The 24,462-nt window shown below is 39.6% G+C and overlaps 1 protein-coding gene across 1 annotated transcript; it reads right to left on the reverse strand.

Annotated features, from left to right (window-relative positions):
* Positions 1–1,516: 1,516 nt before the first annotated feature.
* vax2 (ventral anterior homeobox 2) lies at positions 1,517–24,462 on the reverse strand. The gene is made up of 3 exons (XM_044022585.1): positions 23,006–24,462; positions 18,815–19,002; positions 1,517–2,584 (listed from the first exon to the last, which is right to left on the reverse strand). The coding sequence occupies exons 1-3, from the start codon at positions 23,241–23,243 to the stop codon at positions 2,087–2,089; spliced, it is 924 nt and encodes a 307-aa protein (XP_043878520.1). The 5' UTR covers positions 23,244–24,462; the 3' UTR covers positions 1,517–2,086.

Raw genomic sequence — 24,462 nt, forward strand, 5'->3', positions numbered from 1 at the left:
AACAAATCACCATCTATGAGGCGGCGCTGCTACACGGGCGCAAAAAGGCCCCGGTGAGGCGACAGACGCCAGGGTCACAGCCTTTCTGTGCACTTCACGGGAAATGTTGTTGCAAATGGAAACATGCTCAGCTGTTTTAGATGCGGTCGGGCCTTTGCTTGTAAGTGCCGCGGTTTTTTTGTTTTTTTTTCAAATGATGTCATGGGAGTGTCCCCTTTCCTTCTTTTCCCCCCCTCTCCTCTTCACCGATGTCAAGTCACCGTCAGCGAGAAACAGGGATCAAGGGAAAAAGGAACGCGTTCAACCTCACAATGAGACAAAAAGCGACAGAAGCGAGGACATAAATAGGAAAATGAGGCGCAGCATGACGGGATACGGATCCTCTGACACTGAAGGGCAAACTGAAGGTTATTGGAGGTGAGTTTGGATTTTCTTTGGAACGTATGGAGTTCTATATGAAAAAAAAACAAAAAAAAACAGCTTCATTCACCCTGCCCTGCATTGAGCCTGAGGTCAATTTAGGGTCAAATCCATCAATTAATGATGAAAAAACTTTACTTTACTGGAAAAACACTGATTTTTTTTCTCAATAAACCAACTCAGTCACTATGGGTGACTTTGTAAACTGTGAAGGTTTTCAGTTTTTCCCATGGATCAGAGGTGCAAACACGGAGAAGGGGAGATACCAGAGGATGTATCAAAAACCTACAAACATAAAGTGCTTTCATTGCTAAAGATGGTCCAAGGTAAAGACTGACTGACAGGAGGCCGAGGCAAAAGTCACAGGGAAACAGGAAACATGGAGCAAACACCGAGACATCAATTTAAAGAAAAATACAAAGCCATTACAAAAATCCTTTGCATGATTTTGCAGCTTACTGCAATATCCAGTGTGAAAGACGACGAGATTTAGTCTCATTGTAGATGTAAACTGACATTAAACTAGAGCTGTTTCCATTGTTGTAACCAGGTCAAATATATACGACAGAGACACGACAGCGTTTCGGCACATTTGAGAACATGGAGTCAGAGAAAATTGGATGTTTTTGCTTTAAAATATGGCTAAAATGACTGAATGAATGCTGTCGATCGACCAGTCAATTCATGAAGTGACTTTTTTTATATTTTCCACAGTCCTGTGGAACCGTGGGTGAACTTTGTTAAAGAGAAATATCTGTGAACCATAGAGGAATCTGCGTTCAAAGGTCATTCGTCTCACCCTGACCTTGACTGGCTCCACTGAACCTTTGGAGGCTTTATCCATACAAGCTTTGGCAGAGTCTAATCAGCGTCCTCATACCGTTATTCTTCCTGCTCACCATGTTCTTTTATTTTGAAACTATCGGATCTAGATATGATAATGATTTGCACCGTCAGTCCAGATCCTACCACAAAAACAAACACAACCAAATAAAGAATTTACGAAAACTACCGCTGGACACCAAACAGACTGATATCAAAATGCTACGATTATTTTTTTTTTTTTTGTTCTTGTTTTTGTTTTTTTCAGCGTTTCTTGTGTTTTGTGATAGCACACCAACTAAAATCAAATGTGGCCACTGGAACAGAAATGTGTACAAACTGCTCTCTTTGTAAATGCCGATTCAGTCTGAACTATTCGTGTCAAGTATTTTCTTTTTTTCCTGAACAGTAAATGAAGGCCTGTGTAGAGAGAAAAAAAACACACACACACACACACGTACATAAACTCACTGGACAAACAAATAAAAAGAAGAGTCACTGGAAAACCACTGCAAAGACAGTGGCGATAAAAACGTCCGTCCGTAAGGGTTCACGCAACATACACACACGGCATTTATGCAAAAATTCACTAGTTTCTTTTTTTCTTTTGTGTGTTTTTTTTTATGGGGGAGAGTCTCCTTCACATCAAGTCCTTTTCACCATTTTGTGTCAGCACTGTGGCACAAAATGGTGACGCAGGAGAGAAACCTGGTCTCATCTGGGCTGATTTCTTCCCCCCGTTTGCAGCCACTTGTGTGTCAACCAGGCAGCGGGAGGAGAAACCGTGGCTCACAAAGACGAGTCTCCGTCACCCTCATTGTCCCCCAAACAGGGACGCTTCTCTTTAAGAAACCGTCTTCTTTCCACCATGATCGGCCTCTTTCCTGTCCAGCCGCATGTACGGCTCAAACGCCGAGGACCCGCAGCCGTACGCGGATGTGAGTTCATGATGAGCGCCCCCTAGCAGGGGCATGGAGAAGCAGAGGGAGTGTGGTGGTGGGACGCCCAGCCGCGGTGAAGGCGGGGTGCCGCCGAGCGACGGCAGCGACAAACCGAACGCCCCCCCTGGTAGAGAGCTGGGAGGAGTGCTGCTGCTGATTCCAGGAGAGGAGGAGGAGCCTCCGCCGGGGCTGCTCAGCAAGGAGCCGTTGGCAGGGTGAGGCGGGGGCCCCAAGAGGGCGTTGGGAGGCGGGACGGGGCCCGCAAGGAGGCGGCCCTGCTCCAGAAGGCGCAGGATGTTGCAGGTGGCCAAAGACTCGGACGTGGAGGAAGAGCGTTTGTCCGAATCTTTGGTGGTGTCCTTCTTCTGTTTGGTGCGGCGGTTTTGGAACCACACCTTGACCTGCGACAACACAAACAGGAAGACACATTCACATTATTCACGTTGCAAACACACAGCTGTCAGTTGTGGGATGTGCAAACAGTGTATGCTCGTCATACAACCATTCATTCACTGACTGTTCAGATCAGGTGTCAAACCTCACCAGGTATCTATGTGTAGTCCTTTTGTGGCTCATGTTTGCTGTTGTTGATGCTTAATTAATAGCACTAAGAGTATTTCACTCCCTTTAATATTGGGTTGGCCCAAGAAGAAAATGTCATTTTAAAAGGAGACCAAAATAAAAACCAAAATGAAATCGAGATTTGAGTGTTCAATTTATCGTTAATGCCAAAATGTTGCATTATATCTTCCAACATTTCTCTTTTTTTTAATCCATATTCCAACTGTTTTCTATTTTGCAAACTGCTTTTGTTCAAATTAAATAAAAAACGTTTTGTTTTGTTTTTCAAAATAAACTAAAAGCTGTAGTGTGTAACTTTGTTGCCTGACAAGCAATACTATCTGACCTGACTGAGGGAGTGTTTGTGTGTATGCAGCAGCAGAGCAGGGGTCGTTGGGGACAAGAAGCATTTATCCATCAAACTGCTGAATGACCGGACTTTTAAAGTAGTTAAAATTCACGTCTGTGACTTTTCATGGACACTTACTTGTCTTTGTTTTGTTGCTGTTGTCTGTCTTGACATAAAACACAATAGTTTGAATGTAAGAGTCACGTGTTACAATTGTATATGTATATGAATTCATATCCTGACCATTCATCTATAAGAAATAGACTGAAAAAGAGAAAACTGTAACTGTGATTTTCCTCGTTTCACCACTGTAAGGTGTGTGGATCACTGCCGTTTCAACATGCAGCCTTAATAGTGATCAGAAATTCATGTCCTGACCGTTCACCCGGGCAGAAGTTGAAGGTTTTCATACAAACTTAACACACGATTGCCTTCTTTATGACCTCTGCACTTCTACCACGTTGCATGTTGTGTGCGCTGATGTTTGCGAGCGATGAGACTAGCACGCAGCACCTTCTCCATTAACCATTAGCCGTGCGTACGTGTGCAGAACAAGTGGAGATGCTGTAATCCCCTGGCACCAGCCATTGGATCAACTCTGTTGTTTTTTTTTCTCTGCACATTTGATCAAGTGCACTCCATCTCTCACTCACTCCCCACCTCCAACAGGCAATAGATGCACATGTGGGAGTAGGTAATGGTGTTAGTGAGGGAACATTAGTTCAATTACTCACAAGTTTCATTAAGATGGCAAGATAATGCCTCTCAAGTCAAGCTGTTGGTCTAGATTTCACTCAGGAAGAAACGCCGTCCTCTCTCACGCGGGCAAAACTTCAGAGTTCCACCGCACGAGCCGTCACATCACGCCAGCGGCAGCAGGCGGAGCGGAGCCTGCTGAACTCTGCCTGTCCTTGTCGGCCATGTTTAATTGATGTGGCTCAGCGTAGCTTTAATGCATAGCGTGTGCAAAAGTTGGGGCTGGGTGAGATGTTGATTGGAGGGCACGGTGGGGTCACAGGAGATCGCCGCACGGAGAGAAACCGCTGATTGGAATCACACACATCAAAAATTGATGTGGCCCTGACCAAGTCGCAGTGAGCTCATACACTCCGTGTGTATGTGGCTCTGTCAGAGCTCCACGTCTGATCTTCTTCATCTTGTTCTGAGCCATGGTTTGAATGTCAATCGTGCATTTGCAGCTTTTACTGGAGTGATACGTACAATAACGTATAATCCCCATCTACCCCGAGGCAGAAAACTGCAGAAGTACTCAGTGAAGACCAGAGGTGGAAAGCAATGAATTACATTTACTCGCGTTACTGTAATTGAGTAGGTTATTTGTGTACTTGTGCTTGTGTAAATGTGTAAATTTACAGTTTTTTGGAAGCACTGTACTTCACTACATTTTAAATCGCATTGGTTACTGAATAACCAATGCGCTAATTCAGGAGAACGTTTGTGACCTTTGACCCATTTTGACTGATACGTTAAGTGTTTTGATATTTGATTTTGTCAGCACTTTCATTTGTAAAGGTTTTTCCTTGAATTAAAAGAGGTACGTGAACACGCTCACACTCAGAGAGCGGTCACATGGGAAGTGAACACGCGACATATTAGCCGCGATTGAATCGCTCACACGACCTCATCTCGGCTCATTACGTCGGAAAGTTGGAGGATTCAGTTTCACAAAAGTTTTTGGACCTTAAACATCTGCACTTGGAGGAGTCACAGTGAGTCTCTGTAGTTTGAACTCAGCTTTCTCTGAATGTTAGGCCAGACTTAGTCAGATAAACCAAAACAAAGACTTAAATGGAACAGACGAGGTCACATCAGGCAGAAACAACCATGTCTCTGTGTGCGTCAGGTAAACAAATACAATAATTATGAAAAATGCCATTTTTGCACTCGTGGAAGTGTCCTAAGGTCATCTTCTCTCTTTCTTTCTGTATCTTCATTTGTAATCAGATAACTGAAGCCAATGGTCCTACTCTCCAGCCACACGCAGCAATACAAGAAATCTAATAAGGTATTTGTCTCAAGTTAAGGGATTTGTTGGCGAGTTGTCCACAGGGGCTTTTCAACAGGATGAATACTCAACCAATCCCACACGGCCCCCCCAAGAGTTGACTCTTCATTTTCAGTTAAAGCTGTGAAACCTTTGGTGTTTTTTATTGTTGATGTTATTATTCTTCCTCTGCTTGGTCTCCATGAAGTGAAATGACATAGAATATTATATTTAAGCTGTATTCTGCTAAACTGCTGATTTAATTCATTTCTGAAACTTTTCGTGCGTGCTTCTTTGTGTTTTCAGTCATATCCCTAAACTGTTAGCAGCCGTCTCTTGAGTTGAGGGAATTATCACAGTAATGGCAAAAAAAAAAAAAACCTCAGGTTTTGATAAAGTGAGATGAATAAATGGTCAGGAAAAGACTGTGGTGGTGGATCGAGATTGTAAATGAAAGTCCCTGTGGTGCTGCCTTTCTATTCTGAAACACATCAGTCAGTATGACGAGTGGCCGGCCCTGTATGGGCATCAGCTGTTGATCAGGCCGACTGGTGTTAGCTACAGTAACAGGCAGCTGGAGCAATTGAGAACATAGTTTGGGCCACTGACCGCGACATAAATAATGGGATCGGAGAGGATCTCACAGCTCAGAGAGGAATTCTGACGCCAGCACGTCTTACTGCAAAGACCTGAAAGAGGCACAGAGGGAGGAGCAACAGGAGGGTGGGGCAGGCAGCAGACAGCAGCAGGAAGCATTTTGTGTCCCTGCATATTCCCTCCCTGTTAGCTCACACAGCGCAGCAGCAGCAGCAGCCACTCCCTCTCTAACACCCACATCCCATAAAAGGCTTTCACATCTCTCAACCAATCCGTCTCCATGTCTGGGCGTGGCTCTGTTTTCTGTCCACATCATAGTCCGCCTATCCAATACTGAGGTAAAAAAAAAAAGACAGGGTAGAAAAAATCCTTGCTGTTGTTTTAGAGGGATTTTATTAGAAAGGAGAAATGATGAGAGGAGAAGAAGGCAAACCTGCCTTTGGTACATCTACACTATTGGATGTAAATCCTTTTTAATGGGATCCAGGGTTCAGAGCTGGGGCAGAGATTACCAGAGGAGATCTAGATCTGCAGTGACCTGCTTTTGCCCCGACCTCTGAAAGCCCCCCCCCCACCCACTGAACTGTGGCCTTCCGGGGGGGGGCGAGGACATGATGAGCGCCGAGGTGTAGAAGGTGAAAGTGACGACCAGAGCAGAGCAACATACAGGAAATATCCAAGTATCACAGGCAAATCCCCACTGACACAGTCGCTTATTGTCCATCAACAAATCCCATTAAAAAGACTTAAGTCATAAAAACTGTAACATTCAAAAGAATGGATTTAAAGGACGCATTTACTCGTTTCAGGAGACATTAAAGAAACGTAAGAGGCACTTAAGTTATCAAATGGATCCTCAGGTGCATGTTGTATTTATTCCGGACTATTTTCAGCTGCGGGTGAAGATCAGTCAATATTTATGACAGCAAGACAGTATGTGGAATTGACACTAAATGAAATATGATGTCATTTTATTACAGTTTTGTTTTTTTTACTTGTTTTTTAATGACGTGAAGCTCCAGTAAGTTACAGTACATACACACGATCCTCTAATACCATGATCATGGGCTTTCTGTGACTTTAATAATCTCCACAATCAATTATTATTGATTGAAATATTATTTCATTTATTTTAAATGACTTATTTATACTTACACACATTATTATTATTGTTGTTTTGTACATATTTACAAGAACAAATCAGGACTATACCGTATATATTATATATGATGAATTAATATCATTTTTATCTTAACTCCCTGGGTTCTATTGCAATTGATTGATTTATTTTAATCTTAAGACCTGACGCAAAAGCCGGTAATACAAATCAGGTGCCGCAATAAAAGATGCGGGGATGGGGGAAAAAAAATAAATGAAAGGATGGAGGGTGAACGTCGGCGGGGCGGGATGAATTCAAGGTCAGGCAGAGATGATAAGGCCGTCCTGCGTGAATGCACAGGCCAGTCGGGCAGAGGTCAACCAATCACAGTCAACCAAACACAGCTGCAAACGTGAGTGACAGCAAAACTGGGCTAGAGGCAGAAAGGTTAAGCCAGATCAAGACCAGAGCAACTGGGCATCCATATGTGCCATCTATACATCGCCCTGTGTGTCAGGAGAAAATAAGTTCCCTCTGAAGTTGTTTTGTATTTTTGCTTTTAATCACGTTATTTCCCTGCTTTCGTCTTCCATGACGCCTTAAATCGGAAGTGAGCTGAGCCACGATAACGAAGGGGATCAACATAAACATGGAAGAGATCACACTCTCCTGTCTGGATGGAACAACAGTGATGATACCAAGTGAAATGGTGAAAGTCATTCAGAAGGACACTGATTTTTAACCCTGTTCCTTGTCTGTTGGACGTTAGTTACAAGCAGTGATCATATGAAACCCTCAGATAATCAACATGGTTTTCATGTCCCTCATATTTAAGCAGAGACACGCCCTACTACAAATTAACAGGATAATCTTACATTTATTTAAATGTTCTTCTTCTTCTTTTTGTAAAGACAAAAGAATCTGCCAATGGAGTTAAAAAAGTGTAATGTGCTTTAAAACTGGACAATGCTTATGTCACTTAAAATAAAAAGTTTCAGTTTATAGACTTTGAGTTCATACCATGAAATGTCTTATACTTGCACACACTCCAGTGCTTTCATGCAAGTTACTGCTTATTATTTTAAGAATGCGTTTCATCAACGTTGACTAAATAGGTTTTTAAATCATGCACTTGCCTTTTTTATTCGTTTCTGGGTTTTTTTTGCCCTTTTTATTCGTTACATGAACAAATAGGGCTATGTTGTAGGCACAGAGGTGAAATGAGATTGAGCTGTAATGACTGTCTTTCACACTTTCAATGAGCTCTCCAGCCACTCATTGATCCCACAGTGACCCCGGTCAGACCCCCCTGATCCTCGGCATGTGACGAGCTGCTGCGGCACATAAGGTGGACCAGCGGCCATTAAACTGTGCGTAGCAGACCAGCGGATACTCAACAGTGCCTGCTATTAAAGAAACTAATCAGTCAACGGTGCGTGATGGTTTGACATGAATGTAACAAAATGGATGCATATGTCTGTTTGTTTTAAAGAGCAAACACTGAAAATATTAAGATCACGTTAATAAAAGAAAGACTCATTTTTGTAAAGATCCGGTGTGTAAGAATTAGTGACATCTAATGGTGAGACTGTAACAAACGCAGGACTCCTCCCTTTCCCATGGGCGTCAGGGAGCTACGGTGGCCTTCACGTGCCAAAAATGATGTTGTTGTGTCCATTTCAAAAAGGGAAACACATACGCTGGTTGTTTTTTTATTAGCACTGTAGCTTAGCCTTTGCCTAAAGTACATACGTATAGCTTTTTCTGACACCATGCAAACTAAACCTAAACCAACGCCAATATACGTTCCTATACTGCCTTAAAGTTACACACTGGAACAATTAAGGGAAAAATTACAAGCACTGTTGAAGTGGGAATAAAATGCTGTCTGTGCTTAAATTTAGTTTATAAAAAAACATTATTAGTAACCTATTAGTGTTCATACTGTTTTTTAAAACCTTTGGGAGACGTGTTACATACCATTTTTACTGTGAAGTCCTTATTAAATTATTACTATTGGTAGTAGTAGTAACATCAGACTTCTTTTGTTTTCTATACTGGTTTGTTACTTATTTTGACTATTTCTTTTTTTAATTATTCATTTTCCATCTTGTAAAACACTTTGTAACTTTGAAAAAGAGCCACATAAACATCCTAAAGGCCTGTCTAGCTTTGGCTATGGAAACAAGTCGTAAATACTAATGCTGCGATACATGACATTTGATCATTGCTGTGCTTACACGGCAAAGATCAGTGCCGCAGGTGCACCCGTGGTAAATTGCAGCGGGAATAATACACAACTTTTGATCTGGACATTTTGGTTGTGTGTGTTTATGGGTCATAGCTTAAGCAATTCTTTTGTCTTCTTATGTGTTGTCACAAAATAGAGCCTTTTTTAAATTTTATTTTTGTTCATAAAAAACGAACCAAGCTTAACTTTCGAACTGTGACGTATTCCCAAATTTCACAAACTGTGACTACTTTTTGGTCATGTGTGTTGATACAGTTGGTAAAAATGAAAGAAAATCAGATTGCCTATAGCAGGCATGTCCAAAGTCCTTTTCCAGCTCATATTTTTAACTTCAAATATTATATTGTTATATTATTATAAAAATAATATTGCCACATTCCTCCTCTCTCTAATAGCAGCTGGTCGTTCGTCACACCTGAAACCTGTGCCACCTCCACGTGCACCACCACATTTCACCTGAACACAGTCAGCACACTCCGCCCACATGAACCTGCTGTGGTCGTCCATCGCTGCAGCACATGTCCACTCAGGTTCAGCCAGAGGTTAACCCCGTCTTATAGAATCGCTGGTAGATATGGCTGCCTAATCCTCCTTAGCACAAAAGCACTTGGGACTGTTGTTAGGCCCACATCTTTCTCTCCACCTCCCCCTGACCCTCTCTCTCTCAATCCTGTCCTCCATCCCACATTCCCCCTCTTCCCTCAGAACCGGTGGTGAAAAATAAGCAAATAAATCACCTTCAACCAGAAGGAAAAGAAAAATAAAGTTGTCTTGAGGCAGAAAAGTGGTGGAATGGAGCTGATACTGTCCACCTGTGGGAATCACAATTGTATTTGTTTAGGGTTCATAGACGATATTATAAATATCTTTCAGTCACTGAGTCAGGACTCACACATTTGTGATGGGAGATTTCGTTTGAGTTATTAATAAATTATTTTAAGTATTAAAAGGCCAGAAAATGTCCTGTGAGTAAGTGCTTTTGCCCATTTTTCCAGAATACCTTTCAATATTTGGCAGTTATTTACAATTTACTGCATGTTAAAATAGTGTATCAACAATTTAAAATGAAGAGGTGAACAAAAGGTTTTACAGAAACACCAGATTTTGCGCACATACATAAAATAACACTGGTTTGAGTTTTTGTCTCAATGTCCAAACACAGGCCATAAAATTGAAAACGTCTCAGCTTTCAGAAACCATCGCGTACTTACAGCAATGCAAAGTGCGCTTTCGCAAACATGTCGTATGCTTGAATAACACACGCATGGGATCAATTAATCAAACTTATTTCTTTAAAAAATGTCTGGTTTATCGATTCAGAAATAATAATAATGTGTTACAGTAATGGCAGTAATGTACCAAAGAAGATTAGCGTCATATGTAAACATTTCTTTTGGAAACAAAATTATTAAAAAAAAAAAAAAAGAATAAATAAGCCAGAATTATAAAAAATAATTTGGAATTTACAATTTCTTTAAGCTGATTTATTTCTCAGAATTCTGACTGAGATTAAAAAAAAACATTTAGAATTCTGAGAAAAAGTCAGATTAAAGTTGGTCTCTGTTTTTTTTCCCCGCACAGACATTTTGCTTTAATCGCAGAATTCTGTCATTGAGGAAAAAAAAGTCACAATTCTGAGAAAATAAATTGTGAATTCTGACTTTAATCTCTTTTCTTTTTTTTCAATATTGTTTTCAAAAGAATATTCACATGTGGACCTTATCTCCTTGCACACACAGTTTGTTGCTTGTGTGTCACTTCTAAACACCTGTCCCTGAAATAGTTACCAGGAAAACGTCTCATGAAGATTAAAAGCCTCTTTTTTTAAAGAGAGAGAGGCACGTTACAGACATAAGAAAAGACAACATTAATATAAAACTGAAGACAGAAATCTTTACAATTCAGCTCATTATCTTTGTGACTTTTCTGCCATTGAGTCTTTTTTAACTTTTTACACCACTGCATTTATCTGTTAATGTTTCACATCAAGAGTTAATGAATAAAACAGACAATGAGCTCACAACAAGTGACAGGCATTCAAATGTGTGGTTAAGTGTAAGCAAATACACTTAACACGTACAGAGTTTATTTTTATTATTTTACTGATTATCTGTCCTACATGCCGTGTAACTTACTGCATTTGAAGAATTTCAATAATTATGTTATAAAGGTAACAAGGTATGTAGCTCGTAAATAATTGAATCATTTATTATAGTTTCCTTCAGTTTTATGCCAATTTCCTATTATAGAATTAATAGAATAATGTTTTTTTTTAATGGATGACTTAGTTTTAGATTCCAGGTTACTTTACTTTACAGCTACATTTGTGCTTTAAAGAAACAACCACTTCTGCAGATGTTCCTGTTTTCACATCAGATACATGATACATGCTTCTCTGTGTGTGTGTGTGTGTGTGTATGTGTGTTTGGAAACTTACACCATCCTTTTCTTCTTACACACACACACACACACACACACACACACACACACTTCACTCTGCTATAAACTAATAAAACGAGTCAATTCAATTACGAGAGTAATTAAGGACAAACTAATACTTAATTGCTCTTGGTTTGATTATCTAATCAACTGATTAGATAATCAGAGGCTGACACACGCTGCTTCGTCTCCCTCCTCTTCCTGACCGTCACCGTCACTGAGTCACACTAAAGCTTCCTCCTCTGAAGATGATGCTCTCGCTGGAGGTCAAGAGCATCATCTTGTCGTTATTTCTGTGCAACACGCATTTCAACTGAAAGCACAAAGCAGTGACTGTGTCTGTCTGTCGGTCTGTCAGTCTGTCTGTCTGTCTGTCTCTCTTCCTATTCCTTTCTCTATTCAGAACGGGTGGACAATCGTGGCTCTGTGCAGCCGCCTCTCCGCTGCATCTGCACAGCCACGCGTCACTGGCCGACTCCTCTGCGGCCCAGACGAGAGTCCAGACACCGTCTGCTGTGACCATCGTGGAGAACAATAACACACAGTGGTGACATTCACTGTACTGTGTGGACCCACACACACACACACACACACACACAACCCATCATTTTGTCTCCTGCGTCTGCAGAAGCAAACCGAAACGTTTGGGATATTTTTACAGTGTGTAAAACACTGAACTAAGTCATTTTATAACTTCTTGACTCGTAATGTCTGCTGTAAATAACCACACAGGAAGAGTAGCAGTTAGACAATATGGGTTATTCTATACGGCTGATGCCACCTTTTGGCCCATATATTTAGTCAATTGTCTTTTTTTAAATAATGATGATGACAAATAATACCACAGTTGTGGGTTATGAAAGGTGAGTGATGGAAAATGTGCTGCACATACTGTAGATGAAAGTGTGACTGAATGGGTGAATGGGTGAATGGCAAAACTGTAGTGTAAAGCAGCTTTGAGTGGTGATCAAGACTAGAAAAGCGCAATATAAATACAAACCATTTACCAAACCATTTACATAAAATTGCTTAATTTCAGTAACTATGGGTTACTGATGGTCTGTCTCTGCACAGCAGTATTTTTAAAATATCAAATACATGCTTATTAAAAAAAACATGGAATTATAATGACAGAGTAAAGACATAAATCAGTTTAAAAGAATATAGAAAATACACATTTTAAAGAAATATAAGGACAAAGACCAGCAGGAAATGGTTGAGATTTAACACTATAGATATGTAAATATTTGGTGATGGGATAAAGTGAGTGATACATTGACTTGTGTGTAATTGGAACAGGGTCAGAACATAGAAGTACATGTTCAACAACAACATCACAAAGCGTCTATACGACAAGATGCTTCTCCAGAGTAAAGGTTTGCTTCATTTTAAAGCTCTTTTTTAATACTCTTTTATACACAAATACGTATAAGTCTTGTGCAGCTTCTCCCTTGAAGAGTCACCGCAGCAGTGTTTAAATTCAACAAAACAAAAACCTCCTAAATGTGACACACTCAACCTTCAAAGAACCCTAAAGGTCCACCGTGTGTAGACCTACAGTACTTTACTCATTACTTGTCAAGATCTTTTAAAGTCACTCCAGGTGTGAAGCTGACCTTCATGGCGGGAAACTACAGAATAAAAGTTCCCACTAAACTGTGTCAGAGGATGAAGTCCTTGTCTGTGATAGAAAAGACAGCAGGCAGAATGTGTGGGGAAAGTGTCACACTGATCTCTGGCGACTAGACCTGTCAAAATCAGCGTCCTGACGCTCTGTCACATTTAAATTGGGGCGGTGATCAAGTGCATGAGAACATTAACTAAGAAAAAAGAAGAATAAATGACTCTCTGGCAGCTATGTCTGTTAGTGGATACACACTTTCTGGCACAAGAGCATTTCATCCTAATGATGTAGAACGCTGTCAAATTGAAATCAAAGCTATTTGTTTGAGTTAAATGGAAAGCAGAGTTCAGACAAAAACAAACACAGAATCAATGTCAATTGGCGGGGACACAGTAGTAGGGGGTTAATAAATTATTTTCCATAATATTACAATAACACACTTCACTGTACACTAATACTGTAGCTACTTGTACACTATGTTAAACATTACTGCAGCTGGTTTATGAGCTACGACTGGATAATTGTTGCCAGTGTCTCACACATGTCAATTGTCTTAGGACACTGCATTGACTTCCGTTCATTTGGACAGCATAAACAAAGCCTTATCCCTCACTTTAACCAGAGCCAGTGAATGCCTTAACCTTAAACTAACCTATGTTTCTGCCTCATTAGGACCAGCTTTTGGTCTCCATGAGGACTACTAGTCCCAAAAAGGCCAGTGTTTATGGTCCCGATGCAAGGACAACACACACATTTTAAAGACATAATGTATTCCAGAGCCAACACAGAACACAGAACCCTCACACTTTAAACCTAAACCAATTCCAACCTCAACCATAAAACCAAGTCTCTGCACAATGACGGCGAAGAAACGATAAAACAAAGAAAGAAAGCAGCGTGGTGTCTGCTGTGATCACAGTGAGTCAGATCAATTATTTCAGCCTCTCACTGCATTCGTTTGACTCTGCGAGAGTGAACACATGATGCACTGCGTCACGCACAAACACACAAACACATGTAGGTTCATGTAGCCTGAGAAAGACAAAATCTGTGAATAACAATCCATGAAAATAGGTGAGCTTTCAGAAGATTCTTTACGATAATTACAGGAAAACAACATTTATTCACAACAGATAAGAAGATTGTGACGTTCTTCCCACTTTTGAACGATGGTGTCAAATGTACGGAATCTAATCAGGTTGTTCATAATATGTTTTGTAAAAAGATATTTCATTAAATGTAAAAACAAAGGGTCACATTTGGAGTCCCTGTTTATTTAACTGGTCCGGCCCACTTGAGTCAAAGGACAGTTATTATTGTGAACTATTGTGAACGGTTAAAAACCTGCTCGTGCCCATCATCCAAACACACTTTGGGTGGTTTGAACTTGCACACCAAATAAACAGAAAGGCCAACATGTGGTCACATGTGGTCACATCTCTGCATTGTGCCGCCAGCTTTACATTAAAGATTAAACACGACTGAGCTCCCCACCATTTGCTGCGGGATTAGAGCAGTTTTAGGAACCATTAAATCATAGCGTCTTTGTGGAAGGACTGAAGACAACAATGGACTGATACGCCGCTGCACGATGTCCCGGAATCTCCTGAAACCTCACACCGACAAACCTAGATGGAATAGTTGGCAGATTATTCCTCACTCAGTCTTTTTTTTAACTTCTACTAGAATACACTTAAAGGGCCAGTACAACCCATGAAATGCACCTTTCCACTTGGCAACAAGTAGCTCTGACCTTGTGACCTAAAGGTTTTTCATGCCTCAAAATCACTTGGTTTCATCCATGAGGGTAAAATTTGGCAGATTATACCTCACATAGGTCATTTTACCTGTTGGAATCCCCTTAAAGGGCCAGTACAACCTATAATAAGTCCATTCCACTTGCCAAAAAAGGTGATTGCAGCTCCTGTCTGTCATGTCTCTGCCACAAAATCACTTGGTGTCATTCATGAGGGTAAAAGTTGGCAAAAATATACAACATCCAATCGTTTTTACCTGTGGAAATGACCATGAAGGTCCAAATCAACTCATAACATAACTCATAACTCATCACCAAATATCTCCACTCTTATGACCTAAAGGTTTCTCCTGGCTCAAAATCACTTGGTTCAAGGGCCAGTATAACCTGTAAAAAATCAGCAGCTTGTGATTGGCTGGTTAGATGTTTACATTTACAAGCAGTTGAACTGGTGTACCTAATAAAGTGACCTGTTAGAGTGACCTGAGAGATTGGATTACTAATCTGGATTACTGAGTAACGAGTCACAAAGGTGAAAATCATTTCTTAAATAATTTCTAATCATTAACTCTGTGCTGTGGATTTGCACTTTGTGTCGATCAAAAAAACATATAATGTATTAATGTATTTGAAACATTTACTGTTAGTATGTAAATATGTTCATATGTCACATATATGTTCCTCCCCCCTCAACACGCGTTTTGAGTTTGGCGCATATTTGTCAGTTGAATGTTTGGAGTGTGACTGACCTTCTGATTGAAGTTGAGTTTTGAAGACAAAACAATAAATAAAACGTCGGTGGAAACTCGGAAAACAAAAAACATTTGGACGCTGGAAATTAATCGCGTCTTTATATGAATTTTAATCCAATTTCCACAAGTCTTTGTTAGACGCTCTGTGACATTAAGGTCTTATATTTATTATCAGTCATTTCGTTTCTTTTCTTTTATTCAACATTGTGGCTTTGTGGTTGAAGTTTTTTGGGGGGTTTTGACGCGTGTTTCCCTCATTGCGTGTTTCAATACCAAATTGGAATTGCTGCATTGTAGGTCAATGACAGAATCCATAAATTAACCTCTGTAATTACTATTTGTGTGTCGGTCTCACATTAACACAGGTCTGTATAAATGGCTGTATTTAAAATAAATAAATAAATGATTTCATTAACTTCTGTAAATGTCTCATTAAAACAAAAAAGGAGGTTTGCTATTGAATGCATTGGAACTGGAGTAGCAGATGTCAGGCATTTGGGAATTCAATTACATGTTTGATTTGATGTAAAAGTTGTGTCTGAATCAACGCAATGTCCTCTTTTTCTCCGATTAGACTTTTCACTTCAAGGAGAGACTAAAGACATGTCTCAATATAAAGCTTCTTTTCTGGGCGGTTCACTTTTGAAATGAAGTGCAAACTTGTGAAAGTGTATTAATAGTTTTATCTATATTTTGTTTGTATTTTTAGATAGATAGATAGATAGATAGATAGATAGATAGATAGATAATACTTGAAACCATTAGTGAGGAGACGTTTTATTCTTGTGTTCTCTGTTGAAGGTCAGACACTTTCCTTTCAGCCAATCAGGAGCCGAGCAGCGTCTCCTCAGAAGCAGCAGGAGGCTGAGGCCCCTCCCCCTCCCTCCTCCCTCCCATTAACACCCTGAGTGTCAGCACTAATGAGGGACACAGTGGCTGCTCTGTGCTACCAACACACACACACACACACACACACACACATCACCTTTATGCAGTTAGTTTCACAGTGGTGCGTAAATTCCTGTGTGTGTGTGTGTGTGTGTGTCTGTGCACCTGCCCTCTGATGAGACAAGGGCCACTTTTGAAAGACATTTCGTCTTCCTCTTCCTTGTTTTTAGTGGCCCATAACTTCTGTTTTTCATTCATTCAATTCAATTACACGTTCACCTGAAAAAAGGTGAATGAATAATAAATAAGAACGTGCATTATCATAATAATTAAGAAAATGGCCCCGTTCACTTCCGCTTTACAGAATAGGCCTGAAATGGAACTCAGCCATCCTTCATTTTCATCATTTAAACACTCTTACATTTTCTTTTTAGTGCCTGTGGAAACATTTTAAAACTTTTCACAGCACATGGCCTCAGGTTGGCACGTTATTCACTCATGAGGAACGTGTGGACGCAGTGCTCGTGCACAAATGTGCGCAGATTTAAATGTAAAATATAATCAATAGAAATGTTTTAACTCTTGTCTCATGCAGAGAACACTTTTATTCGATTCATGCAAAATAGGTTTTGATGCGTCTGTTTTGACTTGCGACTGCAATAACTAAATGTATGTTAGACAAACTGTTGTTAGTGGAAAACATACACGCTTTAATTAGATTATATAGTGTTTGTTCTCCAAACTGTTTAAATCAAAGATTCTTGTAGAAAAAAAACGTGATGCTGCAGAACTTTACACTGTTATTAATGACAAAGAGCTGCAACTGTATAGTAAGAGAGTGTGTGTTAGTGTTCAAGTGATGGCCACTGATAAACACACACACACACACACACACACACACAAACAGGAGGGGCACTGCAGGAAGATTTGAATGAAGCAGACAGGAGGATGAATATGATGAATGAGTGTTTAGACTGAGGAGCGTATTCACCAACAGGCCGGTGTCTGTTAAATCAAGCTGTATATATACTCATATATAATCTGCAAATCCGGAATTAAACCGTTCCCTTTCACATGTATTTATATTTCAAATGTATAGATGATAGATGGACATTACACATGTTAGTATTAAATAAATGGAGAAATAGGATGTTTTTAAATTTGTCAGCTCTTAAAATACAAATACATAATACCAGGTTAAAAAAAAGAGCAAAAGGGCCTTAAATATTTATAAATGGGTCCTTTGAGATTAAAACCATTTTTACAAAAAGACAGTGCAACAATATTAAAAATGGCAATCATGACACAAACAACAATTGTCACGCGCAACAAAACAAGTCAAACATAATGAAAAGAATGAATGAAGGCACAATATTAACAAAGATCACTGACAAACAACATTTACAACGTTTTCTCCATCTTTTCAAACTGATTTCATTCCTCAAAACACACACACACACGCTAGAAACATGGAGGCTGTTTTGTTTTAAATATTTATACTTTAAAGTACATAAAAATAATAATGTTGCAGCCTGAAGTTAAGTTTTCTTCTTTGAATATACATTAAACTACATATAAATGTAGATTTTTTTGCAGTGGTAAAGTGACATTAAAAGAGTCTATTTAACACCAATTTCGATTTCGAAAGAAAATAGTGTCCAATTTATCTCATTTAGTTGAATGTTAACACTAGAAGAATTAAATACACTGGGAATTTATGTTACATTTAACTATTTTAGTACCAACCAATTTTACATTTAACAATTAATGTAATAGTTCATAGTATATATTTAGTCCCAATCGAAATTGGACTCTTGATTGTTACTGTAACACTTTTAATAGTGCACACAGATTAATTGTGCAAAAATAAAGGCCTTTGTCTTCGAGGGTAATTGATTTCTCACCCCTGCAGTATATTTATATAATCTTAAATATGCTGTGTTCAGATTAAAAATTAACCAGGACTGTTAAAAAAACAAAGACAAAAAAAAACGTGCTGACTTGTGTTTGACCCTGAACTGACCCTTTGTTAAAAGGGTGGATTGAAGGAAACAGTTTTGGGGCGGGGCATAAACACTACACTTCCTCTCTGATTGGCTGAGGAGCCAATTAAAGAGTTTAATGCACCTGTGAGGTTAAAAAAAAATCACCCAGGAGCACGAGAGCAGTGATTGGAAACACCTGTTTGAATGATCAACATTATGATTGATTATTTACTGTAAAGTTAAATATTAACAGGCCTTTATTTGGTGGACATGTATTAAATGATTTATTTATTGTTGGCTCGGCTCGGCTCGGCTCGGCTCTTACCTGTGTCTCGGAGAGGTTGAGCTGCCGCGCGAGCTCGGTGCGCTCGCGGCCGACGACGTACTGGCACCGCTGGAACTCGAGCTCGAGCCGGTACAGCTGCTCCGCCGTGAAGGAGGTCCGCGTGCGCTTGGGCCGGTCCAGATCCAGACCTTTGGGCAGGACGATCTCCCGGATGGTGCCTTTGGCATCTGCCCAGAAAAAGTAGAGTTAGAGGACTTCCTGCAGAAAGATCTCCTTAGAGATCTCTCTCTTTAGATAGACTTATATTTTAACCCGAATCAGAGAAAAATAAATGTAATGCAGCAAAATAAATCACTCAAACTGCAATTGATGTAAAACAGAGTCTGGGTCTGAGGGAGATTCATTTTGGGTCAACAAATAAATGTTTTCAGCCTCATACTTCATAAATGTATACATATAAATGTAAATAGCACGTATTAAGTTGTGGTTCATTCATGAATCAAACCTCTCAAAATTTGAATCGCGTATTACATGGTGATTAAAGATTGTCATCTTTAATAGGAAATATTTGGCAAACACTGCTATTACTTCTGTGTTATTTCTAATATGTGTTAAGTAGATAAGGCCTAATAACAAGGCCAATGTCCGCTCACTAGCCACTTTATTAGATACACGTGTTGAAAAGCATCAGACTGTGACATTAAGTGGTAAAACGAGGACAAACGCTCTCCTCTGTATTAGTGACTGTGTGTTTTCTCACAATAATACCTGAGTCTTGTATTAAACTGGGTTTATAGTCTTAAATCCGTAAAGATTAAAAACCTGAATCCCTGCTGTTGTATCGTGGCACGTAAAATACGCACGAGCTGGCCGCGTAACGTGACGTTCACACAGGTGTCTTGTTTTTCTGCTCTTTATATGAAAGTTAAGTGAGGGAAAAAATGGACAAGGAGACTTTATGAAGCGCGTGAATCCATGAAATGTGCGTAAACGGGTCAATCCTGCACGTGGGTGTAAATCCTAACGTGTGTGCATTTCTATTTGTTTATTTACTCTCCCCTCTGCTGTTTTTCTAATTTAAATGTATTTGGAATAAATGGCTTCAAAGACAGCAAAGCCTAATGTCACAGAACAGCGCGAACAAAAACATCACGTTCGCCTGAATGCAGTTTAAAGTTGATCAAATATTAGTGAGAAATCATAGCCTTCAGTGCACTCCTGCGTCCAGAAACTCTAATATATACTCACATGAATAGAATTAATTACAAAATGACCTTTTTAAAGCAATGTCTTTCAACAAAAACAATATTTCTCTTGTTGCTCCACAGCAGCACATTTGTTCATATTTATCACATCCCAGACCAAACATGACCTCCTCCTTTGTCCAGGGTTTTCAAGTCATAAAATATGTAAACCCAATAAAATATGAAGCGTGTTGAATTAAATATGAATAAAAAGAAAAATCAAACGACCATGCATGGACAGTCAAATCTAATCTCTTATATTTTTCAAGGATACAATTGATGTATGAATTTAAAAATGTTCCTTTTTTAATTTTTGGATGGAGAGAACGTGCGTAAAAAGACGGAATGGCGAAGGAATCCACGGAGGAAATAAAACATCAGATGTGTTCACGTGCACGTGTTTATATATGTGGATGTTTTATACTGAACGTGGTTTTCTTTTGGCCGTTACATGACTGCGCTGCGCAATCTCTCTCTCTCTCACACACACACACACACACACACACAATAACTCCATCTTTACGCACAGATTCTCTGTCTTTGCGTCACGACCGCGTTCTAATTCGCGGACGTATACAGGTGGGGGAGAGACACACACAGAGAGAGAGGGAGAGAGAGAGATAGAGGGAAAGAGAGATCCGGCGGCGGTGTTTACGCAGACCTGCTGACCTCCCGGTGACCCCGGCCTCTGTGCGTAAGAGCATGCAGTCAGACTGCGCTTGAGAAAACAGACCCTGCTGCTGCTGCTGCTGCTGCTGCAGTAGTCAGAACCAGACTCTGTTTATTTCAGGTCTATTTTTGCTCCAGACCCTCAGTGTGTTTGGCTAACGATGAGCATCTACACACAACCACACACACAGCCACACACGCTTCTCCGAACATCGACCAAGAAAACTGAGCGACAACTGAAGCCATGGACATTGTTTTCAACATATAATCAAATCAAACAGAAGAATTGTGCTGAATCTCATGTTAGAGGCAGCATAAGAACAGAAATAATTCATTCAACTCACCCTGAAAGTTAAAAGATTTATGAACATTCAGAATTCATTGTAATTAAAATTAAAACTGCTTTTTCTCTCTTCCCCTTTACTGAATGAGATGTCTTCAAAACCCAGGAATGTTGTAGACTATAGCTGAATAAAATGTAAAGGTTTAAATGTAATCTCATATATACATAAATAATGTGTGTATATATTTTTATATATATTTATATATATACATGTATACATATGTATACATGTATATATACATATATGTATATATATGCATACTTACATTATGTGTTTAAAAGTAAAGTAATCAATATAGAGAGAACATGTGGAGGACGTTTATCAGTGCGTGGAGTGTATAAAAACAAAGATAAACCACAATAATAATTAAATATGATCTTTAAAAAATAAATAAAGGGAAATTAATAACAATAATTACCAATTAAACATGTATAATAGTATTAATAATAGTCATGTAATAATATATAATAAAAATGTGTCTCTATTGTTTCTGCGCAATTAAACCAACCCACTTAAAGAGAGAATATACTGTAAGTCAATATATCACATCAGAAAAAACATGAATTTATCTTTAAATGATATAAATTAATTATTATATATTATTATAGGGGAAACATCTAAAATGTGACGAATATTGTATTACTCTAATACAGCTATATTACAATAAATAATATGTTCTCATAGTTTCTGCACAAGTTACAGCTCCTGAACAAACACGGTGTTCTTTATTTATTTATTTTAACCAAACTGCCTCCATGTCTTTAATTCCTCTGCTCTTTTAAAATAATCCCTGACAGAATGGACGCTCCCTCTCTCTTCGTGTCTCACTTAATGAACTGTTTGACGACTTTCGGAGTTCAATAACAGATCAAACCAAAACAAGCATCAGACAACATATCGACTGTTTTGCCTGTGAGTGAGAACTGATAGGGCCGATATAATATGGATTATGTCCACAGCCAACAGCAAAAAGTCATATAGAAAATATACAATATTTCTTTCTTTCCCTTTTTTAAAAAAATAAATAAACTTTTCCCAAATAAATGGGATTACATTTTGTTCCTGGAAGGCATAGTGAAATATTTCCCATAAAATAAAGAGAATTTCTAATTTTACATGACTTCAATGTTTTTGGTTTTATTTTTTATTTATTTATTTATTTTATGGTGTTTGTTTGTTTTTGTAGATTATTATACACAAATAAAGACATATTTTCTTCATGTTTTTCTCTAATACAAGACATTATTATTGTGCATTGTATCTTTTATTCTCTTATTTATTCTCTTTAAGTACATACAGTATTTGATCATTATGTTTGGGGGTTTATTTTTATTTTTTTAAGTATTATTTTATTTTAACAAGAACGTACTATTTAAACATCCTTCTGCTCTTCAATAACACACACACATACATTTTTATATCAGTGTTTTAAATGATTATTGATCACCATTTTAATATAGAACATGTTCTGTATGTTTTCACATAAGCAAAGTAAGTTGACACAGGAAACAATAATGTCATTCATTATTTAAATGATGCTACAATAAATGTAAAATAAAAATAGAAATAAATTGAATATTAGCAGTGTGGCCTAGTGTTGCACTCACTTTAGCGTGACGGAAGTGAAAGTATAGCTCATTGTTTACCTCAATAGATGCTCTTCACACAGCGTTAGGTATGTACATAAACAATATTTTCTTTATATCTCATTGTTGTTATTTAATTTATTCACAATGATGTTTTATGTTTTATGAATTAGGAGCCAAATACATTTCTTTTGATGATGCAAATGCATTTGTGTGTCTTTTAAAATAAATGAGGATTTCTGGAGGTTGCGCCATCTCTCTTTAGGATAATAGCGACATAGCATGCATTTTCTTTTTTTATTTCTCTCGGTTTTAAGGAACCACGTGTGTTGGATTCACAGGTTTGGGTTTAAAAATCAGGTGTTTGCTTTGTTGTCGCGCACTTACCCCTCACTAATATCCTGCGACAGTAGTCCGGGTCCGCTCCTAAAAGTTTGTCGTGTCCGTCTTCGCTGGACGAGGTCGGTGTGGACGCTGAAGTCCCCGGGGTGTCGTTGGAGCTCGGAACCGGGGAGCGGCTGCCAATGTCGGCGCGGCATTTTGTCTCCATCCGGTCCGGACACAGCGAGTTATTGGGTCCACAGCGGTGGTTCCCATCGCCCATAGTTGTGGCCTGATCGAACATCTAACAAGTCAGATGAGAGTCAGTGTTTCTAGAAGATGATCTCCTCCTTCTCCTCCTCCTCCTCCTCCTTTATCTTCTTCTTCTTCTGCTGCTGCTCAAACTTCACTTTCTTCTCTTCACCAGGAGATCATGCCCTCTTCTCCCTCTAAGAGTTTTTAAAAAATAAATAAATAAATAAATCCAGTTACAAAGGAACCACGCGGTCCAGGAACAGGACCGTGGACTGGTGCAGGTGTCGTGGCATGACGCGCGGTCCTGTAAGTCCAAACACGAGCCAGAGACACAGTCAACACCTCAGGACGAAAATCTGTGAGTGGATTCTGCTTTAACTACAACAGCCAGGAGAAATACTGCTGCTGCTGCTGCTGCTGCTGCTGCGGCTTCTTTGCTGCTGCTGCTGCTGCTGTTGCTGCTGCTGCTGCAGCCTGTGAGGTACAAGAGGGCAAGTGGATCTGTGGAGGAGCGGGGAGGTGCCACAGAGGCGGTGCGCAAACCTTACGCACACTCACAGCAGTGGAAAGTTTCTCCTGGTTTGTCCAAAGCTTCAGATGATCCACTGTTTCTACTGCTGCTGCTGTTGGTCCATGAAGGTTGGAGGTGAGATTGTGAGTCTTCTGTGTGTGGACATGAAAGGGAAACTGTCTCAGGAAATGGGAACTGGTCTCATTTCACTCCAATACAAATCTGAATCACATTTGTCAGTTTGTCTTCTTTATAATTTGTTTTGCAGCACGCACTCACGCACGCGCACACACACGCGCTGTCTGTGTGTGTGTGCACTAACAGATGAGAGATGTTGGTTTGTGTGGATAATATTTGTGCTGCAGTTTTACACAAGCAGGAACCCCGCACGTCACTTCCTGCCCACGCAGACTCGACGCCCATTGGTCCCGCGGGCGGGGCACGTTTTGACAAGAGGATGAGCGGAGGAGTTGCAGACCGGGATCAGGAGCGGAGACATGAGCTGATGGCTGACCGTGCACGCGCTCTGGAGACTGCCGCCAAACAGTGCGCACAGCAGAGCACATGAGCCAGGGCTTTCCCCCGCACGACTGCGCCACTCACTGCCGCTTAAACCACCACCAAGTTCCGTTAAAGGCCTCTATGTGTACGTTTCTGTGGAAACATGAGGGCCAAACAAGCTTCATGAAATAGAGTAAATGCAGGAAAACAAATATGGCAATATATGTATAAAAGATCAACTTAATCCTTTTAATGC

The sequence above is a fragment of the Solea senegalensis genome, linkage group LG3 (assembly GCF_019176455.1).
Source record: "Solea senegalensis isolate Sse05_10M linkage group LG3, IFAPA_SoseM_1, whole genome shotgun sequence".
NCBI lineage: Eukaryota > Metazoa > Chordata > Actinopteri > Pleuronectiformes > Soleidae > Solea > Solea senegalensis.

Bases quoted from the DNA above. Each gene is read 5' to 3' on its own strand.
- vax2 (XM_044022585.1), bottom strand. From the start codon at position 23,243: ATGTTCGATCAGGCCACAACTATGGGCGATGGGAACCACCGCTGTGGA. The intron at 19,003-23,005 runs GTAAGTGCGCGA...TTTTCTGGGCAG, and splicing joins TCGCAGGATATTAGTGAGGG to ATGCCAAAGGCACCATCCGG. The intron at 2,585-18,814 runs GTAAGAGCCGAG...GTGTTGTCGCAG, and splicing joins TCAACCTCTCCGAGACACAG to GTCAAGGTGTGGTTCCAAAA.